The following is a 27,263-nucleotide window of genomic DNA, read 5'->3' as shown; positions in this document are numbered from 1 at the left end:
CCCTTAGCCAACCGATCAGCTATAACTGGCGTGTATGTATTCCGGACGTCCCTGACATGAGTGTCAGTTATTCTGTTGTGTGCATGCATGCTGTTACAACATTTGTCGGGTGTTGTTAATGTTTGGTCTAAGTCCTGTCTTGTTTGAGCTGCCCATCTGATGGTGATCAGATGCCAAAGTTCTGTCTTGTTTGTTCTGGCCGTCTGATGGTGGTTGGATACCTGAGTCTAGTTCTGTCTGTTTCCTCCATCTGATGGCGGTCAGACATCTTAGGTATATGTTGTATCTGAGTCCCCTCCATCCGTTGGTGAATGCCTGAATTCCCTTCATCCAATGGTGTGCAGACGCCTGAACCATGTCCTGTTTTTGTGTCTGGTTTGCCTGTGGACTCTATGTCTATGTGCCTTTTCCTAGCCCTGTTGACATTTCCATCTGCTGTATGTAATTGCCTACCCTGCATATTGGGACAGGCTAGTTTCCATAGGTTCAAGATGTCGGGCCGCCCCTATTGGGATGATCACCCTGCTTTTAGGCAAGTCCTCCAGGCCAATGTTGGTTACAGATAGCATTCCCATTCCTGTCTTTTGGTGTATCATTTGTTTGGTGATATTATATGTCTTGTTATATAATCGCTCTTTACGCAGGCAACTATCAGCCCATGTAGAAGTACTCTAAAGTCTCCTTCACACATATTTGCGTGGGTATTTGTGCACACAGAAATTGTATGAGCCCATTAATACCATTAGGCTCATTCTCATTTCCCTTTTTTATGAATACGTTTCTCTTGCCTGCAAAATAAAAAAAGGCTCTATTTGTGCGCATTTGCGCATCAGAGTGTCCCACTGAAGTCCAGGGGGGTGCGCAAATGTGTACGTGATACGCAACGGGATGCACAAAATAAAGCGCAAAACCACTGGAAAAAGAACACAACTGGACCTCATTAGGCATAAATAGCTTTTTAAATAATGACAGAGTTGTGTCCCATGCCCATGTGAACATGCCCTGCGAGCACAAAAAGTACAATAAAATGCGCCGATTGATGCGCAACAATACCTCGTTCATGGCACAAATACGTTGCGTTTAGGTGTGTGCAAAAACGTATACATCTGTGTGAAGGCTGCAGGCACAGTCCTGGAAAAAGCTTTACCTGAGCTGGGCCAAGCTCAAACCCTCCAGCCGCACCTCAGTGCTACTATCCAGATAATACTGCCAGTGGGGCATAATGCAAGAGCCACATAGTGGGACATGGGCATGCTGGCAGCAGACTGTTAGACAAGTGGGAGTATGGTGATGGTAGCGGCCCATGTGGCAACCTCAAAGGGGCAGTGGAAAGAACTTAAAATCTGATACTGTCCCTCTGGATCTGGGAGTGCGTGAGGTCTATATGATGTAAGCCCCTAAACTCCACCAAATACCCAATACTGACATGCAGAATGTTATAGCTTAACTCTATGTTTATGTAGTGATTTTGGAAATCAATATAAACTGGGGGAGGTGAAGTTTGATATATTGGACGGACCCCTCTATATGTTGCCCTCTACTATTAAATTTAAAGGGGTTGTCTCGCGAAAGCAAGTGGGGTTATACACTTCTGTATGGCCATATTAATGCACTTTGTAATATACATCGTGCATTAATTATGAGCCGTACAGAAGTTATTCACTTACCTGCTCCGTTGCTAGCGTCCCCGTCGCCATGGATCCGTCTAATTCTGATGTCTTCTTGCTTTTTTAGACGCGCTTGCGCTGTGCGGTCTTCTTCCTGGTGAATGGGGCCGCTCGTGCCGGAGAGCTGGTCCTTGTAGCTCCGCCCTGTCACGTGTGCCGATTTCAGCCAATCAGGAGGCTGGAATCGGCAATGGACCGCACAGAGCCCACGGTGCACCATGGGAGAAGACCCGCGGTGCATTGTAGGTGAAGATCCCGGCGGCCATCTTGGTGAAGGAAGAAGAAGGAAGACGTCGCAGAGCGGGGATTCGGGTAAGTAATAAAATTTTTTTTTTTTAACACAACTTTTCGGGTTGTCCTGCGCCGAACGGGGGGGCCTATGGAAAAAAAAAACAGTTTCGGCGCGAGACAACCCCTTTAAGTGCACAAGGCCAAAGTTCACCGCTAAAGTGTGACCTATTGTAGTCAAATGATCTGTATGTATCAGGAGTTTGAGTATTTCACTCTAAAACTCTATGTCTCCATTAAAGTGTAATTTTCTACCGTATGAAAAAGTCCGTACCTCATTAAGAGAGCCTATGAAGCCAAACCAATGACTTACAGTACGCTCTTCTTGGCACTCATACAGAAAATGTCAAAAAGCTATTTAATAAAATAACATGAAAATTCACAACACGCATCAAAAGGATAATTATGAATCAATTTAAAAATGTTGGTTTGAGCTGGGTCTTAGGTGTCTGCCAGGTTGAGAATAATTTATGGCAGGATGCCACTTAGAGAACATGGGCCGTAAGACATTTAAATAAGTGACTGGCACCTGATAAGCACTGCAAAGCACAGTGGCGAGGGAATTAAAAATCGCTTTCATTGCGTGCGAATAAAATTTAGCAGCAAACTAAAGACAGCTGCTGTATGAAAAATGACATCTTACTCATTGTTTGAAGACTCTATTTTTATAAGTGCCATGATTGCACCAATGAATGACAGATTTATTTCTGAGGCAGTTTAACAAAACATATGGAAAAGCTGAGATCTAAAAAAGACGATAATTTACAGTGTTTAAGTTAAATACTCTCTTTTCTTTTCTTTGCGTCTTCATAGAACTAGCCATTTGTGTATAACTAGATTTCACATTATATCATGTTGACAACCCAGTAGAGAAAATCTTATGCCAAATAATAGCAATATTCAGAGAACTATTCGCAACTACTTTGTAGCAACGCCTAGCACCCTCAGACTTTCCAAACTGAGTCATCACACCGCCCAACTACAATTTAATTACTCAATGCCCCGCCAACAACATAATGGCCTTCATGCCATTGCCTAGTGCTTTTTGAAGTGTAGTCCGTGTTAGACCATGGTCACACACTGCTGGGTGAATCCTGGTCCTTTTGCTGAAGATGAGCTTTAAAGGTGAATGACATGGCGATCTCCACCAGCCCCATTGAAATGAATGGAGTGGTGGTTCACACAAGTGGCCATCGCTCCATTCATTTGGGGATCCTCAGGTCCCTTGTTATCCAACTTTATCTTTTTATATAGATTTGGGTCCTCTGTGCCCAAAACTATATAAAAGCAATACACTCACCATGGTACCTTTTCGACACTCTGGCGCCACAGCATATGACAGGTGACATCACGGGGTCTTCTAGCTTGGTGACATCTCGTAAACCTGTCACATGGGCTGCTAATGTAGAATGTCGGGCCACCTTTTGGCTGCAGCAATAAACAACCCCCATCAACGTGGCCGACAAAGTAAACTGAAGACCAGGGAGCAGCGTGGCCATGGGGAGGTGAGTATGTATGTTTTTTTAACTATATAGTCCGTCCCCCACTACCACCAATTATTTTAATATAGTAAACCCCTTTAAGTTTAGGGTTATAAAAATATGCTTAATATGTTGATGTCACTTCAGTACATTGTAGAGAGGTTGTGCCTGGTATAGCCACTCATTCCCAGTCACTTGATTGGGATCGAGCTGCTCTCAGGCCATGTGACCAATTAATATCATGTCACAGTCCTGGGAAGAGGCTATGGCGCTCACCTGAGCACCACTGCCTCTTCAATCAGCTGTTCGGAAGGGATCCCCAGCAGCAGAGCCCCACGATCAATTATTGATGACCTATCCTAAGGATACGTCATCAATAGTGTAGCCCCGGAATCCCCTTTAAGTCCTTACAAGGGTACGTTATACATGCAGAAGATTTGTTGCAGAAATTTTTGCAATTCTCCCGTTCAGCTAGATAGTGATTGCAGAACACCATGTGTTTGCTGCCAAAACAACACTTAGATGAGTGGGACAGCCGTAGAAATTTTTGCAACCCATCTGCCCCATGTGAATAAATGCTGAAGAGCTAAGGAACCCAAATTCATGGACAGTCCATAAAAATAGATGAGTCTGATTTTACTGTATTTGCCTTAAACTGGGCGTGTGGGGTTGGGGGTGGGGGTTGTGATTAAAATTATAATACTTTAAAGTTTCGAGTAAATGCTGCTCCCTTTTTGACATAAGAGTATAGACATGAATTGCTTTTTATTTATGCCTCTATTGAACACAACACAGTATTTAGTGATTGAGACGTTAACGGTAAATTACAGTTTTCACCTTTTATTATGGGAAACAGACACTCATTTAAAGGGGTTGTCCCACTTTTAGCTATTGATGACCAATCCTCAGGATAGGAAGTCAATAGCAGATCGGCAGAGTTCCACTTCCCAGGATCCTCGAGATCCATAGTTCCCCCCAGGTCAGTGTATTTGTGTCCAGAGCTGTTTTACTGCTGGAAGAAGATAGTTCGGTACATTGTGGCGTGGCCCAGGTTGGTATTGTAGGCCAAGTTCCAAAGATACGTGGATGGTAGCACTCCCTTTGTATACAATGTGGTGTGATATCTAGGGGTCCAACTGTCATGGACCTTAGTTTCTGCACAATGTGGGAATTGGACAGCACACACTTGATGAAATATGCAAAATTTGTGAAGATTTATTAGATAGCTATAAGCATACACAGATTGAGTAGGCAACGTTTCAGGCTCAATGTCTTTTGGGCCCGGATTTCTAAGCTTGATAAAGGGCCTTGAGTATGAAAGAAGACGAAGGAAAAAGATGGAGAACAAGAGGAAGATGATTTTTTTTCCATTCTTTTCCTTTCTGTTTCCCTTATTTTTCCATTTTCTTCTTTTAGTGAGTTTGACTGTTTGGAGTTGCTCAACACTAGAAATCACATCCACATTCGATGAAGTAGGTCCCACATCCATTTGATGCTGGGCAGTGTAGCCGTCCTTAGCTTCCATGGGATATGAAAGCAGAAGACCCCCCAGAGTGGCTCTGTAAACAACACGACACTGGACACAGCCTCACCTGCTCACCCAGCCTTGTTGGGTTGCTCTCTGGACCCTAGGGGACAGGCAACATGTTGTGTGGTCCAATGATTCACAGTAACAATTGTTTAAGTCTGATGGACCCCAATTTTGAATAAGGCACTGTGCAGGCTGGTGGTGATTCCTTAGTGGTGGTGGGGGTGTTCTCATGGCATGGAGTCCATTGGTCAACCTGAAGTCGTCATTGACCAGTGCCTACTACATTTCACTACAGTTGGATAAATCAAAAAATGTATACAGATCGCTGTGTCTGAAGCCTAAATTATAGCTTTGTTCCTGGTACTGATATCAGTGGTGGAATAACGGATGCCAAATACTGTTGTGTGAAAGTGGCCAATTTATTAGTTGTATTGCAAGTAATATTACCTGGAGCGGTGAGTTTGCACCTTTCTGCTATGGGTCCACCCCTCTTCTGTATTCCAAGATGCAATAGTGCTCTTCTGACTACCTGATGCACACGTAGTCTAAGGCTGGGGTCACACGGGACGGAAATTTCACAGAAATCTCATGAAATGTCCACAGCGGGACCCCAAGAAAATTCCACAAGATTTCTGCAGCGGAAAGGCTGCTTTAACACCTGCGCCACTTAGCGCAGGTTTTGAAGCAGCTTTTTAGCCTGTATTCTGCTGTGAAAATCTTTCCCCATAGAGAGTACACAGTGGAAACGGCGCCAAAATTGACACGTTGTGGATTTGAACTCCGCGCTGCATGTCAGTTTCTGTGCGGCTTTTCGACAGCGGACTGTCAGCAGCGTGTAGCCGAGATTTTTGCAAATCTTGTCCACTTTGCTTAGTCTCAGTTTTAAAAATGCATGTGGAATTTCCGTACGGAGAGTCCGCACAGAAATTCTGCAGCGTTTCCGTCCCGTGTGACCCTAGCCTTGTGGTACATTCACACACAGCAGATTTGGTGCGGAGTATCTGCAGCAAAATCTGCATCAAGTTTTGGATCCATGTGGACACGGATCCACAGTAGACGTCATCCCTTCAATTGCATCTGCAGATCTGTATCAAAATGGTGCGGATCTGCACCACAACCCACCAGGGCGGCATGCGACAGAGGTTTATGCGAACACAAAATATGCACGTGCATTGAGCAGAGAATAGGACCCATTGTTTCTAATGAGTTATTTCTCACTGTTCTTTTCTGCGTGCGCAAAACCCCCCGCAATATGCTTCATTTTAGTGAGCATTTGCACACCAAAGGTCTCCATTGGAGACATATGTACCCAAAACACTGCGCATACCTGCAAACACCGGCAACTAATGTGGCCTAAAAGCCATTTAAATCACGGCCGTGGTGATTCCCCACCCATAAAAACAAGCGGTGTACAGTATTTTCGCAGGCAGAAGATCCCGGGAACAGAGTGCTACAAAGTTGCGTGACTTTGTAGCACCACGTGTGACTTTGTAGCGACACTAAATCGCAATATCGCCGCGAGAAAACGCAGTGATCTTGCACAAAACACTGATGCGATATTGCTGTTGCTCGTATGAAAGAGGAGTTAAGCGCATATTTTAATTGAAGCTAACGTCTGGGGTTTTGTGCTGATCCCGTGACGACAGTGCGCACAACATACACAATACATGTGTTTGCCATTACCACACTTCCTCTAATGTGGTGCAGCTTCTATATTACTTGTCAAGCAGGCAATCAGGGATATTCCGCAGTGAAACTCCACGTCACCACATATGGACAAGAGAACACGGTGCAAGCACAGATCCCAGCGACACAACAGCTTGCAGAACTGGGAACAGAAAAGAAAAATACAGGAGCAGATACGCTTGCGATAGCATGACTTATTGCGCAGTGAAGGTCGCGCAATCACGCGCGTATTGACGCTGTTAACTGTACTTTCTGCGCTGCTGGGGACCATTCACATCGGCAGGGGACACACCTGATTGAAAAGGCTGTACAGTCTAAGTAGTTCCCGGTGTTATCAATTTTCTGGTGAAATTGCGCAGTTCATTGCATTACCTCGCAGGGATCGGATGCACATCTATGGTGCTTTAGGTGCACAAATGCGCACGCAAATAGAGCATGTTGCGTTTTATGTATTTTTTTTTTTTTTTGCAAATGTACTAGTGTGAATAAGCCCTAAAAGCCTGCGGGGGAGAAAAAACACAATAAATTCCACAAAACATTAGAACGCGCTGCGCAGTTAGTGCTTAAACAGATGGACGTGCTTTTGTCCTGTTATGCAGCTGTGATAATCACGGTCCCATAACGCGAAAAACCAAAACAATTCGGGATTCTTGACCGTTAATAGCACGGGCGAGAAAAGATACGACTATCTTCTTGCAGTTTTTTTCAAAGTCGCACGCAGAGTTTGAAAAGTCTGAGAAGAAAAAAAAACAACAACCCTGTTCATGCTCAACCACCCTCTGTGGCGGTGAGCGTAGTTACGCATACGACCGTCTGTTTTTTCCCTTAAAACGCATCTAAATCCGCATTAAGCGCTTAATCACAGGAGCGTGTTTGCGCGCATTGCGCGGAGAGTAGAGCCCATTTCTTACAATGGGTTCGTTCTTACTATCACTTTTGTGTGCGCATTTGGCGTGTGCAAAGAAAAAGCGACGTGCCCAATTTTTGCGCACCCAGGTCACCACAAGAGTTTATGGATGAGTGCGCAAATGCTCAATGAATTTCACAATTTTGCGAGGATATCGATAACACCGGGGACTAATTAGGCTGCACAGCTTTTTCAATCACAACGCGGATGCGTCCTGCGCCAATGTGAGAAGTTTCCAGCAATCACAGCAAACAGCGCTGATATATGCACGATAGCGTGGCCTTCACAGCGCAAGAAGTCACACTACTGCGGGCGGAGAAAAAAAGCAGCATGCCTTACTTTTTTGAGCATTTGCACACCAAAGGTCCTTAAAGAAGTCTATGGAGGTGTGCAAATGCGCGTGCAATACGCAAGGAGATGCGCAATTCTGCAGGAAAAAGAACACATCTGGAAGTCATTTAGCTACATAGCTATTTAAACGGGGATGTGATTGTCTTCCGCGTGCAAAAAACCATACCTTGTGCGTGGAAAAAGTATGATAAAATACGCCAATGTGCGTGGAAAAAAAAAAACTGGTGTGCGGCGAATACGCTCGTGCGAGAAATGTTTTCCACTGCAGAATTTAAACTCCCATTTTTCCAGTAAAGCCGCGCGGATATGAACAGGTGCGGAATCCAAAGCCCATAGGAATAAGATTGTGACGCAGAAATATCCGCGCGGACTAATCCCACCCCTGTGAAGGGTCCCTGCTGCTGGCTATTTTGTAACAAATGTCCTTTTCCTCTTCCCCAAGCCCCCTCCTCCTCCCCGCAGCCCCTCACATCCCTATTCAGTGCATCTCCAACCCCCATCTATTCTCCTCTGGCAGAGCAGACCTCTCTCCTTTCACATCCTACCCACTCTCAGAGCCCCCTCGTGTCTTCTGCGCATGCCTGCTCCAGTTCCCCTTTCATTCACTTGCACAGTGAGGAGCTGCAGCAGAACAGGCAGAATATCCAATCCAGCTGATATCTATAGACTGCAAGGCGCTGGACTCCTAGGAGATTGTGCGCCGGACACTGCTGCCCCCCTATAGGAAGAGCTGGGGTAATTCTAGGGGTCCTATAGCAGCAGGTACTCTATATATACACCTACTCCCCTTGCAATACAAACTGGCAAACACAGAGCTTTGTTCACCTACTACAGAGAGCAGCAGCAAACTCCCTGCAGCGCATCCCCTGATCTCCTGCTGGGTGCCCCCTTACCCATCAGCACCATGCCAGATGTCATCAGTGTTAGTGAGTTTATCATGGAGACCTTGGAGGACCACAGCTCACCCACCACATCCTCCTTCACCACTAGGATGAGCAGCTGCAGGAACACGGTCAGCGGAATTGAAGAGGTAAGTCGGGGATTTGCTAGTTATGGCATCCTCTATTCTTTATAGTGCAGCCTCTTTGCAGCACTTGAGACGATGGGAGGTTAAAGTATGACATTCAGCTGGTAAAACTTCCAGACTGCTGTTTTAGGGTTAAAACTTTAGGCTCAGATGCCGGTTGCCGGTGATCTGGTATTTTACGTAAGCTCCTTGTGAAATGAGAAGTCCGTTTTTACACCGCGTAGTACTTGCGGTATTTGTCCGCACCAAAATTCCGTAACTATGCCCAGTACGATGTCAGCGAATGGAGTTTTAGCAAACCTCATTCACACCTTGCAGAATGCAGTGAAAACTCCGCTGCAAAATCCGCAGCATTTCTGCATCAAAACCAGTCAAAATCCGGAGCGTCGGTGCGGATATTGGCGCAAATCTGCAGCTGATACTGACCTGCCGCTCCTCTCCCCTCACTGCAGCGCATGGAGCAGAACTCAACCAGCAGCCGCCAGTCAGGTGATAAGAAAGTGGACGCATCACCAAATGCGGATCCGCAGCTGATTCCGGGTCCAAATCCGCGGATCCACAAACGATGCGCAGTTTGACTCTGTTGTTGATATGTAAATGATGCAGAAAATCCGCAGCATTTCCGCTACATGCGAAGTACCCGAAGGGCGGCTTCACATGGGCATATTTTTGCGCGCAATAAACAGAGGATAGAAACCATTGCTCTATTTTTGTGTGAATTTGCACAACAAGGGAGCCCGTAGAAGTCTGTGGGAGGTGCGCATGCAAGCGATACGCTGTGCAATTCCATGAAAAAAAAGAACAGATGTGGACCTCATTAGGCTAAATAGCCATTTAAATAAGGGTGCGTTCATCTGCTGCGCGCAAATGAACATGCCCTGCATACGCAAAAACTATCTTAAAATGCGACAATATGTGTGCCACTCAACCTCGTTCGTAGCACAAATACATTGCGCTGAGGTGTGCGCTATTGCGCTAACGCCCGGTGGTGCTGCCATAACAGAGGAAAAATCTGCAGCACATTGCGGTAAGCGCTTAGACACACAGCCGTGATTTCAATGGTTTCGTTTACACAGCCATCTTGCTCGCGCGATATCGCTAAGCGTGAGAAAAGATGAGACTTGCCACGTAGCTTCTATCAGTGCGAGAAGATGGGCAGGACTTTTTTTCTGCTTTTTTTTTTTTACCACGCGCAATATCGCGAAATTAAAAAAAAAAAAGAATTTTCACTGGTTTATGCACAAAGATGCTCCGTAGTGGCGGGCGTATTCGCACATGCGTCTGTGTGTTTAAGTGCTAATGTTAAGAGTTTTCAAGTCCTCAGCCTTTTGTTGCAGAAAATTCAATGCAGATTTCATTCATTTCATGTAATAAGTGAAAAATCTTTAGGCCGGCTGCACACGACCGGATTTGCATTGCGGAATCGGGAGCGGGCGTCCACCTCCGGGTTCTGCAGTAAATACCTTCCATAGAATGCTACGGAAAAGCATTTTTTCCTGCACACGAGAGGAAATCAATTGTGATTTTCCGCTCACTGAGGAAAAATTGCAGCATGATCTGTTTTTGAGTGGATTCCATGCTGACGACTACTATTGAAGGTAATGGAAGTCGTCCGACCTGCGCTCTTTTGCGGATTCTGAAAAGCAGGGGTTTAGAGAAAAAAATCTGTACTATGCATGTCCGATGGCGAGCTGTGCGGACCATCCGCAGCACAGAAGAGAAGACCTAATGACAGGTACATGCGGACGCTGGACGGGCACAGGATTGGATTCCGCTGCGGGCTCCCGCATTTGGAACCCGACCCGGTCGTGTGCAGCCGGCCTTAGTGTTCCAGGAGACAAGCGTAAGTGCGGATACACTGATGATCGCGTAACGTATTTGCGCTGTGAACCCTATCGCGCGTGTATCTGCGCTTTCTACTGTACTTTTCTGCGATGTAATTGAACAGGCTGATTAGTCCCCTATGTTATCTCCCCGCAGTTCAGTGCGCGATGCAGTGCAATAGGGCGCGTACCCCCATAGACTCTTATTGGGCCTTGGGTGCCCAAATGCGCACAAAAATAGAGCATGTCACGTGTATTTTCGTGCACAGAATGTGAAATCAATGGGTTCTATTCTCTGCGTTTTATGCAAAAATGCACGCAAAATCGCCCTTGTGCAGAAGCCATAAAACTGCACCAAAATCTGCACCAACAGCGTGCACGGATGTTACTGTGGATTTTTTTGTGCGGAAATCATCAGATATTTACCCTGTGTGTGCAGCCCTTCGCAGGCTGTCAGGTTGGAAAAGCCACAGACCCTTGCTTCTGTATTTAGTTTTTGATTTGAGGCGTATTACGGGACGATATGAAGCCATTGATTTCAATGGTTTCATTTTTTTACTGGCGGTATTTTTGCCTGTTAATCGTACGGGCGAGAAAAGATAGAGTTTGCCATATCTTCTCGCACGTAGTTAATACTGGGGCAAGACCCATCTTCACGCAGTTTTTTTCTAACTCTTGCGCTACTGCGCGGAGTTTAGAGGACTGGAGCAAAAAAAAAACTACATTCATGCGCAACTTCGATCCATAGCAGTGAGCGTAGTTGCGCATAGGGCTGTCCAAAAGAGCAGTGTTGGCTTCCCTAAGGGCCCATTCACGCAGGCGTATTTTCTCTCCATATTACATCCATTATTTTACAGGCGTAATACGGACAGCATACAACGCCATTGATTTGCATTGGTGTATTTAGACTTCCATTTTTTGCAGCATGTCTTATTTTCGCCTATATTTACTGACTGCAAGTCATGGCAAATTTACGGAAAGTCACGGGCAAATCTTGCACATTTTTTGGTGGTACGGCTTTACGGCAACTTTGGCCTCAACACCATTAAAAGGGTAGAAAACACTGATAGCAGTGGAGGTCATGCATCACATGGAGAATAAAAAACAGTACTCCCACTGCTGCACTGCCCCCATGTCACCGCTGCAGGTAATAGAAGACCCTACATGGACATCATCAGTGACGTCCAGTAAGCCTGCCCATATGTAGAAGCCTATATGACAGTTTTAACGGACATCACTCCGCATTCTGGCCAGGTAATGTCACCTGTCAAATGCCGTGGCGTCACAGCGAGTATATTACTTTTATTTAGTTTTGGGCATGGGGGTCTCATTGCAGTCGTATGATGAAGCATGTCATAGCACAACCACCATGACAATCAATCATCTCACCAGATGTAGCTCTCGCCTTTAGGTGACAGATTTTTCCCATGGTCATTGAAATTGATCCTACCAATTTACTTAAAGTGTAACTCCAAAAGATCCAAAATACATATTCGTGTCGTCAGCTGTATCTGTAGATAAATTGCTGCAAAATAAACAAAAGGTACTGTGTTTTAGGCTAGGGCTACATGGCAATATTGGCTGCGGTGGGTGTCTGGTAGCACAGTGACATCGCACTTAATAGAATTGCAGCGTGAGTTGATCTATTTTGTCCCAGAAAACGCCAGAGGGCATAATGGAAACCGGACAATCCCCATTATAGTCAAAAGGGGGGTATCCAGCACTGTTGTATTCCCTCACAAGATGGATCTTTTTGGGCAGGAATTCCGTCTTCCTGCTCCCTTATTGGGCGGGAGAACCGAAACTCGATCTAGGGCCGAATGCTCATGTGAGTCCAGTCTACCATGTCTTCAGATAAAATGAAATATACAGAGGTCAGCGTAGCGCTCCTGCGGTCATATATAGTGAGATATAAGATATTAAATGAGGACTTACCTGGTACTGCGCAGGGTCTTATTCCAAGACAGGCCCTGCCAGCACCTCTCAATCCAAGATCGCCTTAAAATTTTTAATGAGAATTCTTCCTCCACATCCACAGATTGGGAGAGCTGCAGGGTTCCTTGAGTGCCCCAAGGAGGAGACCCAATAAATTCAGGAAAATGGTAGAACGAAAAATGGCCCCAGCGCTCGCTGGAGAAAAATTCCAATGTGTATGGAAATAACTAGTTTATTTTGCAACGCGTTTCAGCCACTGTACGTGGCCTTTTTCAAGCATCTTGAAAAAGGCCACATACAGTGGCTGAAACGCGTTGCAAAATAAACTAGTTATTTCCATACACATTGGAATTTTTCTCCAGCGAGCGCTGGGGCCATTTTTCATTCTACCATTTTCCATGTCTTCAGATAAGTGAGGGTATGTTGACCTCTAGTATTTGTGTCCTGGGTCAGATACAACTGATCGAAAATTGTGCACCTGTCCATTAATCATGGCCAGAGAAATGTTGAATATAATATCTCCCTATCCGGCTCGGGGGGATATCCCAACTGACCCCATAGGGAACTATGGGATGGATTTAGTCATCAGCTTGCCACCTTTGGTTTTGTACTACACAAGGTGGGGGAAGAACATGAGGAGCGGAAAGATATAGGTGGGGTGCTCAGCTGAAGGACTTTCCATCAAACAGCAATCATTCTGAACGTCTGAAACCAAGAACGAGGGGCACATTTTTGGCTCCTTCCTTGGCCACCATGAGAGATCGTCCCTAAGTGATGAACAGGCCATTAGACTATGGGGGGTCTGCAAACTAAAACCCAGTGTTCAGGTGCATCCAAGCAATTATCATGAGCTGTTAGAGCTGCTATTGTCGGGGAATGCACGGCTGCATGAATGATCATTCATCATTTACGATCGGCTGTGGCTGTTGGTTTCTGGCATTGTCGGCAGCACATCCTCTGTTTACATGTGGAGATGGGCTGCTGGCAATCCATCATCTTAATGTGAACAAACAAGCCTGCAAAAGAGTCTTCAGAAGCTTCTGATAACTAACACGTAAACTTGTTTTTGGGAGTCAGAACTTTCTTTGTTTCTGCTGGAGAACTGGAGATGTGTGAGATAAGGTAATGATATAGGTGCAGACGCTTAACATCTCTAACCTGACCCCACTGAAAGTCACTGAATCCCATCTGTCTGGACACAACAATACTTCATGCTGGATGACTTTAGGTGTAAGTTGGCCATACAGTAGGTTTTTCCGATGGCACTTTTCTTTACAACTTCTCTACATAGTTGCTCTTTGAATGTTGTTATCTTGGACTACAATGCTATAAGTTAGAATGAGGCAAACCGACTGATCCATGTCCGCTGTGATGTGTCTGGACTTCTATAGATGGGATGCACATCCGCTGTTCAGCATGAACGACTCTTCAACGACGGCACTGACAGCTACTGAGAAAATCCAACAACTTCCCGACAGCTGTCTGCCATTAGTTGGTGTCTCTCACACTCTTTTGTGTCATGACTAAAGGCCCTGATGGTCGCCAGTCAATGGTCTAAATCAAACTTTTTGTTCTGAAATATTTATTGTACGGCTGCCTTACTGCCCCCTAGGGTGTATGTATATGGGTGATCTTCAGACGTGTTTTCTGTGCGTTCGAGATCCACAAAAATTGCATGTGAAAAGAACCCATTATTTTTAATGGGTTAATATACATTGACGATTTTTGTCGCATGTCCTATTAATGGGCGGTTCTGTTCAGGGATTGCTTGTTCGTTAGGGGAGCAAAAAAGTTGCATTGCACTTTGCATTACATTTTTACTAATGGAACAACATGCAATTTTCAAGCGGAAGTTTTACAAATTGCAAGTGCAGAAATGCAATGGACTGAAGTTGCACTTCTCCTGTGTAACTAAAGCGTTAGGACTTAGGGCTAGAGATGAGCGAACACTCTCGATAAGATGCTATACTCGAGCGAGCCTTGCTCATCTCCAGTAATTTCCTTCTCCTCCGAGCGTGCTCGGGGGGGGCGGCGAGGGTGAGCGTCGGAGGTAGCGGAGGGGGGGGGGGGGGGGAGAGAGAGATAGATATCTCTCTCACTTTCCCCTCCACTCTCCCTCGCCGCCCCCCCCCCCCGAGCACGCTCGGAGGAGAAGGCAGTTACTCGAGATGAGCAAGGCTCGCTCGAGTAACTCACCTTACCGAGTGTGCTCGCTCATCTCTACTTAGGGAAGCTTTACATGAGCTCATGTCCATGGGTGGAAAACGCTGACAGTCTCCCACAGCATTTTACACATAACAGCCCACAGACACTGCTGGTAAGGCGCTGGCAGAGACTACGTACCGCATATGGAATTAGTATGGCACTGCGTTTGCCCACAAATCACACGTCACGGGCTTGCGTAGTGTGTTTTTTTCTCTCTCCAAAATCCCCATTCTGTTCAGAGCGGGGATGTGTATGGAAACGCTGGCCATATGCAATGTGTTGCGCATGGACAGCGTATTATGCGCAGTCTATACCAGAGCTGCGTATGATACACTGAGAAAGAAAGCATGCTGCGATTTATTTCTCTTTCGCATCGATACGCAGTGCCCACATGCCGGTCCATTGACTTTCATTGCCTCCATTCACGGCGTACAACGCATGCTTTATGCACGGTGAAAACATGGTTGTGGAGATGAGGCCTTACAGAGTGCTGCCTCCTTCACAAGACCGTATGCGTTTATATGTTCGCCCGTACGCACCGTATATTAATTTTTGACCTGATCAAGTCTCAATCTTTCTAGCGTATTTAAAGCCATTCACACGGGGTGCTGCGGAATGTATGTAGAAAAAGACACTGAAGCAATGGCAAGCAACGATCGGAATAAAGTGCTCAGAATGACAATTAATCTTTAAATACGGCGAGCTGTCTTCTTTTCCTTCCGTTGTACGCAGGGTAACTCCCTCCCCCTTCCTTTCTTCCAGCTTCCATAGAAGTCTATGGGAACTTGCTGCATATCTTCTCAAAAGATAGGGCAAGACCTATCTTTTCATGCGCCGCATGAAAAAGACAAGCAGAAAAGATTGCGGAGGTCTTATTTTTTTCTATTGCGAATATTTTGCGCAAAAGAAAGGTCATCTGAATGAACCCATTAAAATCCAATGCTTCGCCTGGGCGTGTTTTATGTGCGTCTTTTTTACGTGCCAAAATGCCTGTGTAAATACGGTCGTCTTAATAAGCCCTGATGAATGACATGATGAATGACAACCAGTGGTTCTTTGATTTAGGGCGACCGTGTTTGTTCAGATATTTACACACGCAAAATCTGTGCGTGAAACAACCCAGAGAATAGAACCCATTTTTTTCCAATGGGTTCGTTCTCATTAGCACATTTTGTGGGTGGATTTCCCATGCGGTAAAAAGTAGAACCTGTTCTATCTTTTTGCGTTTTGTGCAGCAAAAGACGCCTAAGGGAGAAGCGCAAATGTGCAAGAGGAAGGGTGTGACATTGCGCAAAAGTCAGGGAAAAGAACACATCTGAGGCCCATTTGGCTTAAATGCCCATTAAATCCATGGAAAAGGTGTGTCACAGGTGTGAACTGGCTCTGCGTGTGCAAAAAATACAGTAATAAACGCAGACGCGCGCAAATCATCCTCAGCAGTCTCGTTCATGAGCAAAAACATCACGCAGGGGTGAGCTTTTTTGCGCAAACATTTGTGTGGAGCTGCCCTTAGATGTAAATGTTCTTAGTCACAGTTTGATATGTAATGAAAGTGTCCGTTTACGTGGCGCAACACAATATTTTGAAACACTGGAAAGGCGTTATTGACATATACCAGAAAAGAGGAAATAGCTATTTACTGGTATTCTGCAGTATTTACACATGGACCTACTAAAGGTTAGATCTAATCTAGTGTTATATTATAGTATGTGGCACGGGTGGAGTGTCGTAGGAAGTAACCCTACACTGCATTTTACAAGTCTGCAAAAATGGGGGGATGTGCAGATATTCTATCAAAATAGAGGATCCAGCTTCATAAATTGGGCAGAGTTATGCCCACTTGTATTCCTGGTACCACCTTATGGCTGGTGTATATGTATGCAGATATTTTGCACCAAGAATTGGTGCAACATTTGACCACACCCATTTTATGCACCATTTTCTAAGAAGTTATATATATGGCTCTAGCTTTAAAAAAAAACAAAAAACTGGTCTGTGTTGCATCTGCTAAAAGAGGACTTTTTGCATCCGTATGCAGTCCGTGTGTCTGTTTTTTTCAGTATGTCGTTCCTGTAATTAATATATATATATATATATATATATATATATATCAGTGTTCATATAGATTAAGGGCTCCTTCATACTAGCGTATTTGCGCACGCAAAATTTGCAGAGAATAGATGACAATGTGTTCGTTCACGTTTTCCGTTGTTGCACTTGTAATGACACGCTCTATTTTGTATGCATTTTTGCGCTCCAAAGGTTATGTAGAAGCCCCGATAGCCTTTAAAATCAGGGCAGGGTAGTGTTGCGCACGCATATGAACAGGCCCTGCGTGTGCAAAAATGTAGCAAAATGTGCCGATACGCACGCAAAAAATGCCTCGTTCATGGTGCAAATGCATTTCACTGAGGCGCATGCAAAAACGCCCTCGTGGATCAGCCCTTTGCTATAGCGAATGAATGCTAACAAAAATACCAGCTCTATACTGTATTGGGGCTATTCACACTACCTATGTCCTTGGGTTCTGTTTTGGGGGATTCAGTTGGAATCCCTGGATGGAACCCGGGGACATAGTCTTTAATGAGGTGTGAATCACCCTTTATAAAAGTTGATCTCTTTTAAAAGGAATCTACATTCAACTAACGATGATCACCATAAACTAAGTTATGGTGCTAGTAGTATAGGTGATTCCAGGGAGCCTCTTTTCATATTACCTGGTCCCTCATTCTTGCGGTGTTTCTTGACCAAGTCAGAACATGCACAGCAAGCTTGACTCTTTTGTAAAGACAGCCTTCTGTAGAGGAACCTGGTGAGTATGAAACAAGAATCCCCGGATTCCACTTAGTGTATGGTTCTTACAGTTGATGACAAGTTCCCTTTAACTTATACATTTTAGTAAATACTTTAGAACTTTAACATCTGACTATGAAGTCCTAAGCGGGTGTCCTGGTTTATGCAATGAAATGCATGTACGCTAGTATAGTTAGTATATGTTTAGAACATTTAAAGGAGTTGTGCTGTGAAGACAACTGCCGTTAAGGCCACTTTCACAGTGGAGTATTTGGTCAGCGTTACTACATATTTGTTCAGTACTACAGAGAAAAGATGCAATGGCGAGATTTGCATCTCTTCCGTATTTTTGACCCGCTCCTGGTTTACACATACCAATACATCACAGAAGGGGAAATATAAAAACAATCACAGAAAACGCCCATTACTTACTGTGTAAGGAGTGCATATAGATGCATCCTCTTACCATGCAGGTAGCTGACTACCAGATGAGGGAGCTAATTGCACCTGTGTGGGACACCGATGAGACAGCCACTCACACTGCCACTTGATATAGAGGGGGGTGGCTGCTTGGTGTATACTCCCACACAGAGTGGATACAAAGTGGCAGACCATTCTGATATATGTAGTTCACCATGCAGACCAGCAACCTATTAATGACGCCATAATAATTCAGCGGGTTGCCCTGCACTTCCATCAGTGAACCGCATTGGTACTGCCACCCTGGGCTCCCCCTGGAGTCTTAAAGCCACGCTGCATGTGAATGATAGATAATAAATGCAAGGCATTAGTTGGATTTTGGCCAGGAGTGGCTGTCTCATCGGTATCCCACATAGGTGCAATTAGCTCCCTCATTTGGTAGTCAGCTACCTGCATGGTGAGAGGATGCATCTATATGCACTCCTCACTCAGTATGTAATGGCCGTTTTCTATGATTGTTTTATGGTTTACACATACTGAAGCAAAATACTGACTAGAATACTACCATGTGAAAGTGGCCCTGAGGGCTTATTCAGACGGGCGTAGTTACTCCTGAACAAGGGGACTTTCTTTCCCTTTGCCGGCATTTCAAAAAAAACGTGGGACGATAAGTGCCGCCCAATCTTTCCCACACGTAGTATTAACTGCATGTGGGGAAGATAGGGCAGGTTCTATCTTTTCTCGGCCGTACAATAAATGAACGAGAATCCCCACAGTGAAAATGAAACCACTGAAATCAGTGGTTTTATTTTGTCCCATTATGCGTCCGTGATTATCACAGCCACATAAGGGGAGAAATACACGTTCCTTCGAATCGGCAAATAATCGCGCAAACAGAAGCCCTAATGAGTGAGTGAGCCCTTAAACAGTACAATCTTTTCTCACTGCCTGTTTGGTAAAGTTATTGTATTTTCTCACCTTTTTACATGGGTTTGTCACATTTTTGCAGTTCTGAATAACAATTAGTTGTGTTCTTACTAGTTGGCTTCTACTGCTATATGCAGCACATCTCTGTCTGTATTCGGGCTGAGAATACCGCTTTTCAGACAAAGTTAATATATGGTGACGTTCAAACTGTATTGTTATTACTGCGGCTACAAGTTCAGTTGATTGGATCCTTAAAGAGATTTAACCCCTTGCTGACAAGGACTTGGACTGGAACTGTTAGTTCTCCCAAAGACACCCATCAGCACCCAGAGGTGTGTCCCCAGCAAGTACTGAGGAAGAGGTCTGCTGACCTCGAAACGCATATATATGCTGTTTGTTTTTAAATAAACAGAGAAGTTTGGCAATTATCCATCTCTTGTAATTATATACGTCTATAGTTCGCGCCTTGTACAGTTTTTTAACCATTTTAGCATTTATTGTCTAGACAGTTACCCAGTTGGGTACTCTGGATCGACTGCACCTTCTGTGCATAGGGAATTTTTGCTTTATTCAAAAATTTTAGCTCACCACCCTTCAAAAAAGAGGGCACAGTGCTTAACTTCTTTTTCTAGTTTTCGCTGGGGATGCTCCACCATTTTTTTTTAGTATTCTGCTCATTGTGAAGAGGCAGTTGTTCAGAGGTGAGCAAGAAGTTTCTTCATTTCAGCTCACTGAAACAAAGTAAATAGCAACTACTGAACAATTTGTCGCTCAGTGCCCCATTGGGTCCTGCTCTTACATAGGATGACCATTGGTAAAATCATCTATTTGAGTGATTTTTTGGCTGATAGACGGCTCATGTAAGTGTACCCTTAGCCATCAGTCCAGCACAATGACAAATCTCCTCCTTTATGAAACCCCATTGCAAAAATAATTGTCAGCCCAAAACACATGCATTTTAGTAAAAAAATTTGCTCCCCCCCCCCACAAAGGTGTCCATAACTATGTCAAAACTGTCTGAAAGACAGATAGTGGCCATGATGCCCAGAGTTGAACATCTATTTTCTAAACTGATCTTGAAAAATGAACACTAGATGGATTACACCAAGGTCCGTTTTAATTGTGCAAGTCATTAAGCTTGTGACTCAGTGCTGGTTATCAAAATTGGGGTGATTTAATTCAGAAAAAAGACAGCTGAAAGGCGACCTAATAACTATGTATAAATATATTAGGGGACAATACAGAGATCTCTCCTATGATCTATTTATACGCAGGACTGTGACTGTAACAAGGGGGCATCCTCTACATCTAGAGGAAAGAAGGTTTCTACACCAACATAGAAGGGGGTTCTTTAAGCTGCCTGTCCACGGGCGTAGCGGTATCCCGCAGCAGATCGCCGCCACGGGAGGGGCTGCCCGGGAGCAGGAGCCGGCAGACGGATCTCCATCGGTTAGCCTATCTGACAGATAGGTTGACCGCAGAGTACCGCAGAGAATCGCGGCAAATTGCAGCATGCTGCGAATTGCTGGTCGCGAGTGGAGAATCGCAATGATTCTCCACTCGTAGACAGGGGGGAGACGCTCTCCATAGCAACACTATGGAGAGCTTTCACTGCGTTTCCCGCGTCCAGATTACCGCCGCAGGGAATGCAATGAAAACCCGCCTGTGGAAAGGCAGCCTTACTGTAAGAGGAGTGAGACTATAGAACTCTGTCTCATGACGTGGTGATGCCGAACTCACTTAAAAAGAGTATAAGAGGGGCCTGGGTGCCTTTCTTGAGCGTTACAATATTATATGTTATAATCACTGATTGCTTCAGAAGGGTCCGTGATCCAGGGATTATTCTGATTGCCAGACTGGGAGTCGGGTAAGAATTTTTTCCCCTAAAATGAGGAAAATTGGATTTTACCTTATTGAAGTTTTATTTCCCTTCCTCTGGATCAACATTGCAGGATAATAGGCTATACTGGATAGATATGTCTTTTTTTCAGCCTTACACACTATGTTACTACAGCTGCCAACATTTCTGACTAGGGTTTGGTATAGGACTTGGACGGAGATGTAACTAGCCAGTGATTATTTCTTCCTTTTTCTTTTTGGGTTGGCAGACGTTCAGTTCTCCAGCGACACAGGTACCCATCAATGAGCAGAATAATGCTTGTGCACATAGGGAGTCAAAATTTAATTCACGGTCCCTTTGAGAAATTTGTACTTATTGTTTTTTCCCCCTTCTATCAGGTCCTTGCAGCTCTTCTAGCATTGTCCTCATAAAGTTTGGACTACATACAGATTTTTCATTGTACAAGAGAAAACGTTGTTAAAGATGGCGTAAAGAAAAGTCTGTGTGTAGCCTCAGCTTTAATGCACCATAATTGCTGCTGACAATCTTATGTTTAGGTCATTTATTTGATAGTCCCCTGGAGTCTGTCATTGGGGGGTTGGACCTTTACCTGATAGATTTTTTGTTCCCTGTGGGATGAGCAGTTCCAGGGGTGCCTGGCAGCTGCTCATCCCTTGCATTTGTACATTAATCTAAGCTGAGCATGCATAGGGTAAGATTAGTATCTGTGAAACGGCCTTTCACCAGTTCAGTCCTATTAAAATAAATAGGACTGAGCTGCAATATCAGGCACTGCCTCTACACAAAGTATGGCGCTGTGCCTTGTATATAGTGAAGAGACTGCAGAGATTTCTTGATAAGCAAGGGTCCTTCAAACAGCTGATTTTTCGACCTCTACTGATCTAATATTGATGACCGGCCCGCTTTAAGATTAATCCATCTGAAAGTTCTTATTCTGTTCAATTTTGTAAGTGGCATTGCCTGTGATCTCGGGGTATCTACCTAGATGCCGGGAGTTTTCTTCTGTCCTTCTAGTTGTTCAACTGAACAAAAAAGGAGATCGAAGCCGAAAAGAACAATCCTCTTGCAATAAGCTGTATAATGCAAATCTCTCTTCTCTTTATGCTCTACACTGCAGTAAGTGCTTTTCTATTGTTATATCACATACATTTTCATGAAAAAGAGCATTTTTTACCATTTGGATATAAATAATTCAAATTTTTGTTTTGTGATCTGCACCAACAATTTGCAGCAAATCTGCTATGTATGAATATGGCCCAAAGGCGGCAGAAGCATTGTTGAAAGCTTTAGGCCAGGCTCATCCGCATACACTTATGCTGCAGGTTCTACGAATTTGGGTACAAATGGTGAAATTTGTGTGGATTTTTTTCTACAGAAGCTTAGAAACAAGTATTTCGATTGCACATACTGCATTCTGGTGCAGCTATTTGGTGCAGCATGCATTAGCTTCTGTTCCGTCTTTGGAATTTCCTATTCACTGCATTACAACTGTCAGGCACATGCAGTTCCATTGCAATGAATGGAATATTCCAATAACACATTTGGACAGACAACGCGTCAGAAGTTCTTGGAACTGGGCCGCAGTTCTAGTTGTCATTAGGGTCACAGGGCAGAGACCCTACCAATGATGTATCAGGAGATGTTTAGGAGTTAGAGGTTTTGTTCATTGTCAATTTGCATTAGGGCTGCTTCACATGACCGTATTTGCACAGGTTTTTGCACGCGTAAAATATACACACCAAAACACAGAGAATAGAACCCATTGATGTCAGTGGAATAGTTCTTGTGAGCGTGTTTTGGCGCACCGGCAAAAAAATAGGTCCTGCTCTATCTTCTGGTGTATTGCGCAACAAAGACCCCCGTAGAAGTCTATTGGAGGTGCCTAAATACACAAGGGGTTGCGCAAAACTATGAGGAAGAGAACACATCTGGACCTCATTAGGCTAGAGGTGTGTTGTGCGCACATATGAACCGACCCTGCGTGCACAAAAAGTATAGTAGCATGTGCAGACACACGTGCAAATCAACCTCATCAGCATCGTTCATGTGCGAATACATTACGATGAGGCAAGGATAAGCTCGTGTGAAGCCGCCCTTAGGAAAACTTGACTGCTTTCTTCGATACATTCCATTGAAGGGAATGGAGCTGGACTGTAATACCACACACAACCTGTGGACAAGTGTGGTGCTGTATTTGGAAGAAAGCAGCCAGAATTTTATCATATACTGGACAACCCCTTTTACTGCCCCTTTAATTTGTGACAAATATGTTTTTCAAAGAGTACTTTCAACAATTTCCATTTTTATCTTACTTTTTTTTAAAGGAAATCCACCAATAACTAATATAATGTTTGATATGTCATTTAGACTGTAAGGTGATCACATTGCCAGAGTCTGTGAGCCTGAACTATTCAAATTTGTTAAAAGTGTCAAGTCCCGAAATTAAAGGTAAAGACCCAGTATATACATACAATGGATGATGCTTTGATTTCACTGGGCGTAAATTGCCCCGTGGTATCGGCATTGGACCTGAACACTTGCTGCCCGATTCCCCCGTAGATTACATCTGATCACTGAGGTTCCTGCCACAGGTCAGCCTATGATAGGTTAAGTTTGCGCTGGTCTGAAGTGCGACAAATGTATTAGTAGGCACAAGCCTCAATACATTTCTAACATTCTTTAAGGATGTGCTAAGTCATAAATCTATGCCAGTTACGAGCTGGCATGCGTTTCATCTATCATTTATGCTAGTTTCTGGTATAAATTATAGTATTTGGGACGGGCTATAGGTGGTCACGATTCCTAACACTAGGCCCCAGGGGTGTAACTAGAGAGGGTGCAGGGGATGCGGTTGCACCCAGGCCCAGGAGCCTTAGGGGGCCCATAAGGCCCCTCTTCCCCATACGGGGAGCCCAGTACTATGAATAGGACTATAGTTGGGGGCCCTGTTACAGCTTTTGCATTGGGGCCCAGAAGCTTCAAGTTATGCCTCTGTGCAGCATGGTTTAGGTATGGGTACAGGTACAGATACAGATAGAGGGGGGGCCCCAGATCACCTTTTGCATCAGGGCCCCTGAGCCTTTAGTTACGCCCCTGCTAGGCCCTGTCCCCTTTTTTAAAAAGTTGCAGGACCGGTATAAACCTTCAAAAAGTCGCATGTTTTGGCACTTGTACCAAAATTGCAACATTTTGAAGCCAGATTTTTGGTGCAAGCCAGATAATAAATGTACTGTAAAGTGTTAAAGGGGTATTTTCATATCAGGATAGGGAATAACTTGCTGATGTGGGGGTCCAACAACTGGGACCCTTATTGATTCAGAGAAATTGCCCATGGCGCACCCCTGCATACTCTCAGCTGTGGCCGTGCATGCGTAGAACCAAGTCATTCACTTCAGTGGGTACTGCTGGAGATAACAGAGTTCAAGTGCTTGGCAATCTCCAGGAGGTCCATTCACTTCAGTGGGACATACGGAGATTGCCAAAGTTATTGATGCGCAAGCAACTAATGTTATCAAAATTTCAGGACGTGCTGAGAGCTGCTTTTCTGGATTAGTGGAAGTCCAAGCAGTTAGATCCCCACCAATCGACAAGTTATCCTCCATCCTATAGATAGGAATATCCTTTTATGATTTTGTAATGAAAAGTTATGCAGCACTTTAATATACCTTGTCCTTTAATTCTTGCTTTTGAAGAGAAGTTTCTGCATGGACCAAGACAGATTTTGGTGCCAAATAGAAGATTTACAGCACTTTGATTCTGGAAACAGATACTGGCCAAAGCTCATGGCGTGCATCGATGTCAACCTCTCGTGTATATCTCTGAGGACATGCAAGAGAAGCACGTTGGTTTGGGCCTTGTTCTACAGAAGAAAGAGTAGCATCACTGGACTATTTCTTGAGTGGGAAACCACAATGCTAATTTCAGTCCGGTAATAACATAGACCCAGGCACTGACATTGCACATCTATTTTGGTAGCATATACTTGAACCCTATGCAGATATACTACTCGATATTCCATCGTAACTGCTAAACCTTACAGGATGACACTAGATGACAGATTTGCATGCAACTATAAAGTATCTAAACATGCTGTTAGGGTGTCATGAATAATGTTTCCATCTGCGTCTGTTCACTTGAGATTGTGCCTCTTCCTCCCACAACCAACTGTTATTACTTCTTATTGTATCTTTTTTAAGTGGAGAGTGAGCATGGGGGGGCTATGGATTTATTAATATACCAGTGATGGAATGGCGCTAGCAAAGGTAATCCCCAATGGTATGAATGGTGAGCTGAAGGAAGGAGTAAGATGTTCCTATATCATCTTTGGTTATTTTGGAAATAGTACTGAATAGTAATTGTAATTTAGTCCTCATTACCTCATTAACAGTGTTGGGACCTTACAATGATACATGTGAAATGGTATCTGTTATCTGCTATAAAATGACCAAATAGAAGAAATAAGCTACTGCGTGCCGTATTTTCAGGCCGTATGTAATCCGTGTATTTCTTGGACAGCACATGGACCCATAATAGCTAATTAGGTTATTCACACAGCTGACCTTTGGTCCGTCTGAATGGACGGAGGTAGAGCAGGTTATGCAGCATATCAATCAATCTATCCATTTAGTCCTTGGTGACTTTATAGGCCAACATTCTCCATTCTTCCGTGTCATGCAAGACTTTTTTTAACTGCTTGAGGGCTCTTTCACACGAGCGCATATCGGCCGCCGTTTTCACCGCTGACCAATATACGCTATGATCTGATGCATTGGATTCCAATGCATCAGATGACACGGCCGTATTCCTAAGGTGTAGAAAGCATCCGGCCGGGCCAATATCTCGCCGGGTGCTTTCACACCGGGCTAAAAAGATAGTCCTGGAACTATCTTTCCTGTCGGAATATGTCAGCCACTGCATGGGCTCCTATGGGAGTCCATGGCAGCGGCCAGAGAAGGGAGGTGAGAGGGAGTTTAGCAGCGTGACTGCTAAACTCCCTCCCTCCTCTCTTCTCCTCTCCCCTCCCTCTGCAGTTTGCAATGGGAGGAGGTGGGATGGGGGCAGAGCTGAGCTCTGCCCCCTGCCATTGCTGGCTGCAGACAGGGGGCGGGTGCTTAGCTTCACCCCCATCCTGCCCACTCCCATTGCAAACAGCCAGAGGGAAAAAGAGAAGAGGTGAGCCAGCGAGGAGGAGGGAAGAGGAGGCAACGACATTGCAGCCTCGGCGTATATGCGCTGGGGCCCGTGCCGTCTGAATGGACGCACAAGCGTTAGATTTGTGTGCCTGTTCACACATTTTTACGCAAAAACGCCTACGGCCTTGTAAAAGGGGCCTGGTGCACATATTGGTATCTATTTTGATGATTTGAGCCAGCGTGTTCTTTGACGGCCCTTTCTTCTGGTTCCACTAGTCATTCCAGATATTGTTGACTTTTCTAGCTAGTTTACATGGCCAAAATAAGTTTGTCGCCGTCTAGTGACTTTAGCTTCTAGCAATATCCCTGGCTTTACGTGATCCAACACTTCTCTGTTTGTAACCCCGGCTGCTCATGGTATTCTCAATAATTTCGGCCAGCACCACATTTCGAATGTATCAATTCTCCTTCTGTTAGCCTTTCTTAGTGTCCAACTCTCGGACCCATACATTATCATAGGAAAGACGATGGCTCCAACTAGTCTGTCTGCTTTTGGTAGTTAGAGTCATATCTTTGCTCTACCAGATCTTATTCATGCCAACCATTGCAGAGCAGCCCAATGCGATCCTATGCTTGATTTCCGAGATTGATTAACCATCGCCGTCGATTTGTGATCCAAAGAAGATAAATTCCTGCATGGGCCTCCTTAAATTCAGACAGAATATGGACGACATGCGATTGGAATGATTTTCCTGTAGTAATATTTTTACATTTGCAGAAAAAAACAATCATCATTTGTTTGATTGTAATATCAATTGGGAAAGAGAAATATTTAAGCAGGCCCAATAAATGTCCAAGCCCATAGAAGCGATTTCCATTGTGAGAACTGATTGCTTTGTTACCATGGGCACACTGATTGTTGCAATCACTAGTTGTAATTGCTTAGGTCGGCCAAATTCTAGGTGCGTAAACTGCTAACCCTTATAATGGAGGTAATACATGTATCATTATCTTACTGTATCGTACAGGACACGATACATTCATTCAGTATAGAATTAACGCACAGTGTTGTTTCTGCTGATAGGCAGAAATAGCTCGGAGTAAACACTTTCTATTCACGCTGCGTCTGACTTGTTTGCCTCTTTCTTATTGATAGTTCTAAAGATTTCTTCTTCCTTTTACAAGAGTCATTACTGGCAAAAAGGAGGAGTACATGAAAAACTACTGAC

At 44.5% G+C, this 27,263-nt stretch overlaps 1 protein-coding gene across 1 annotated transcript in view; it reads left to right on the top strand.

The window, feature by feature from the left end:
* Positions 1 to 8,559: 8,559 nt before the first annotated feature.
* LOC136587526 (arf-GAP with SH3 domain, ANK repeat and PH domain-containing protein 1-like) overlaps positions 8,560 to 27,263 on the top strand; it is a 193,270-nt gene continuing 174,566 nt past the window's right edge. Inside the window, exon 1 of the mRNA XM_066586153.1 lies at positions 8,560 to 8,941. Coding sequence (XP_066442250.1) covers positions 8,816 to 8,941 — 126 coding nt within the window. The 5' untranslated portion in view covers positions 8,560 to 8,815. The remainder of the gene's footprint in view (positions 8,942 to 27,263) is intronic.

The sequence above is a fragment of the Eleutherodactylus coqui genome, chromosome 13 (assembly GCF_035609145.1).
Source record: "Eleutherodactylus coqui strain aEleCoq1 chromosome 13, aEleCoq1.hap1, whole genome shotgun sequence".
Classification (NCBI taxonomy): domain Eukaryota; kingdom Metazoa; phylum Chordata; class Amphibia; order Anura; family Eleutherodactylidae; genus Eleutherodactylus; species Eleutherodactylus coqui.
Note: the sequence above shows the minus strand (reverse complement) of the source record. Positions and strands in the feature narration are given on the sequence as shown.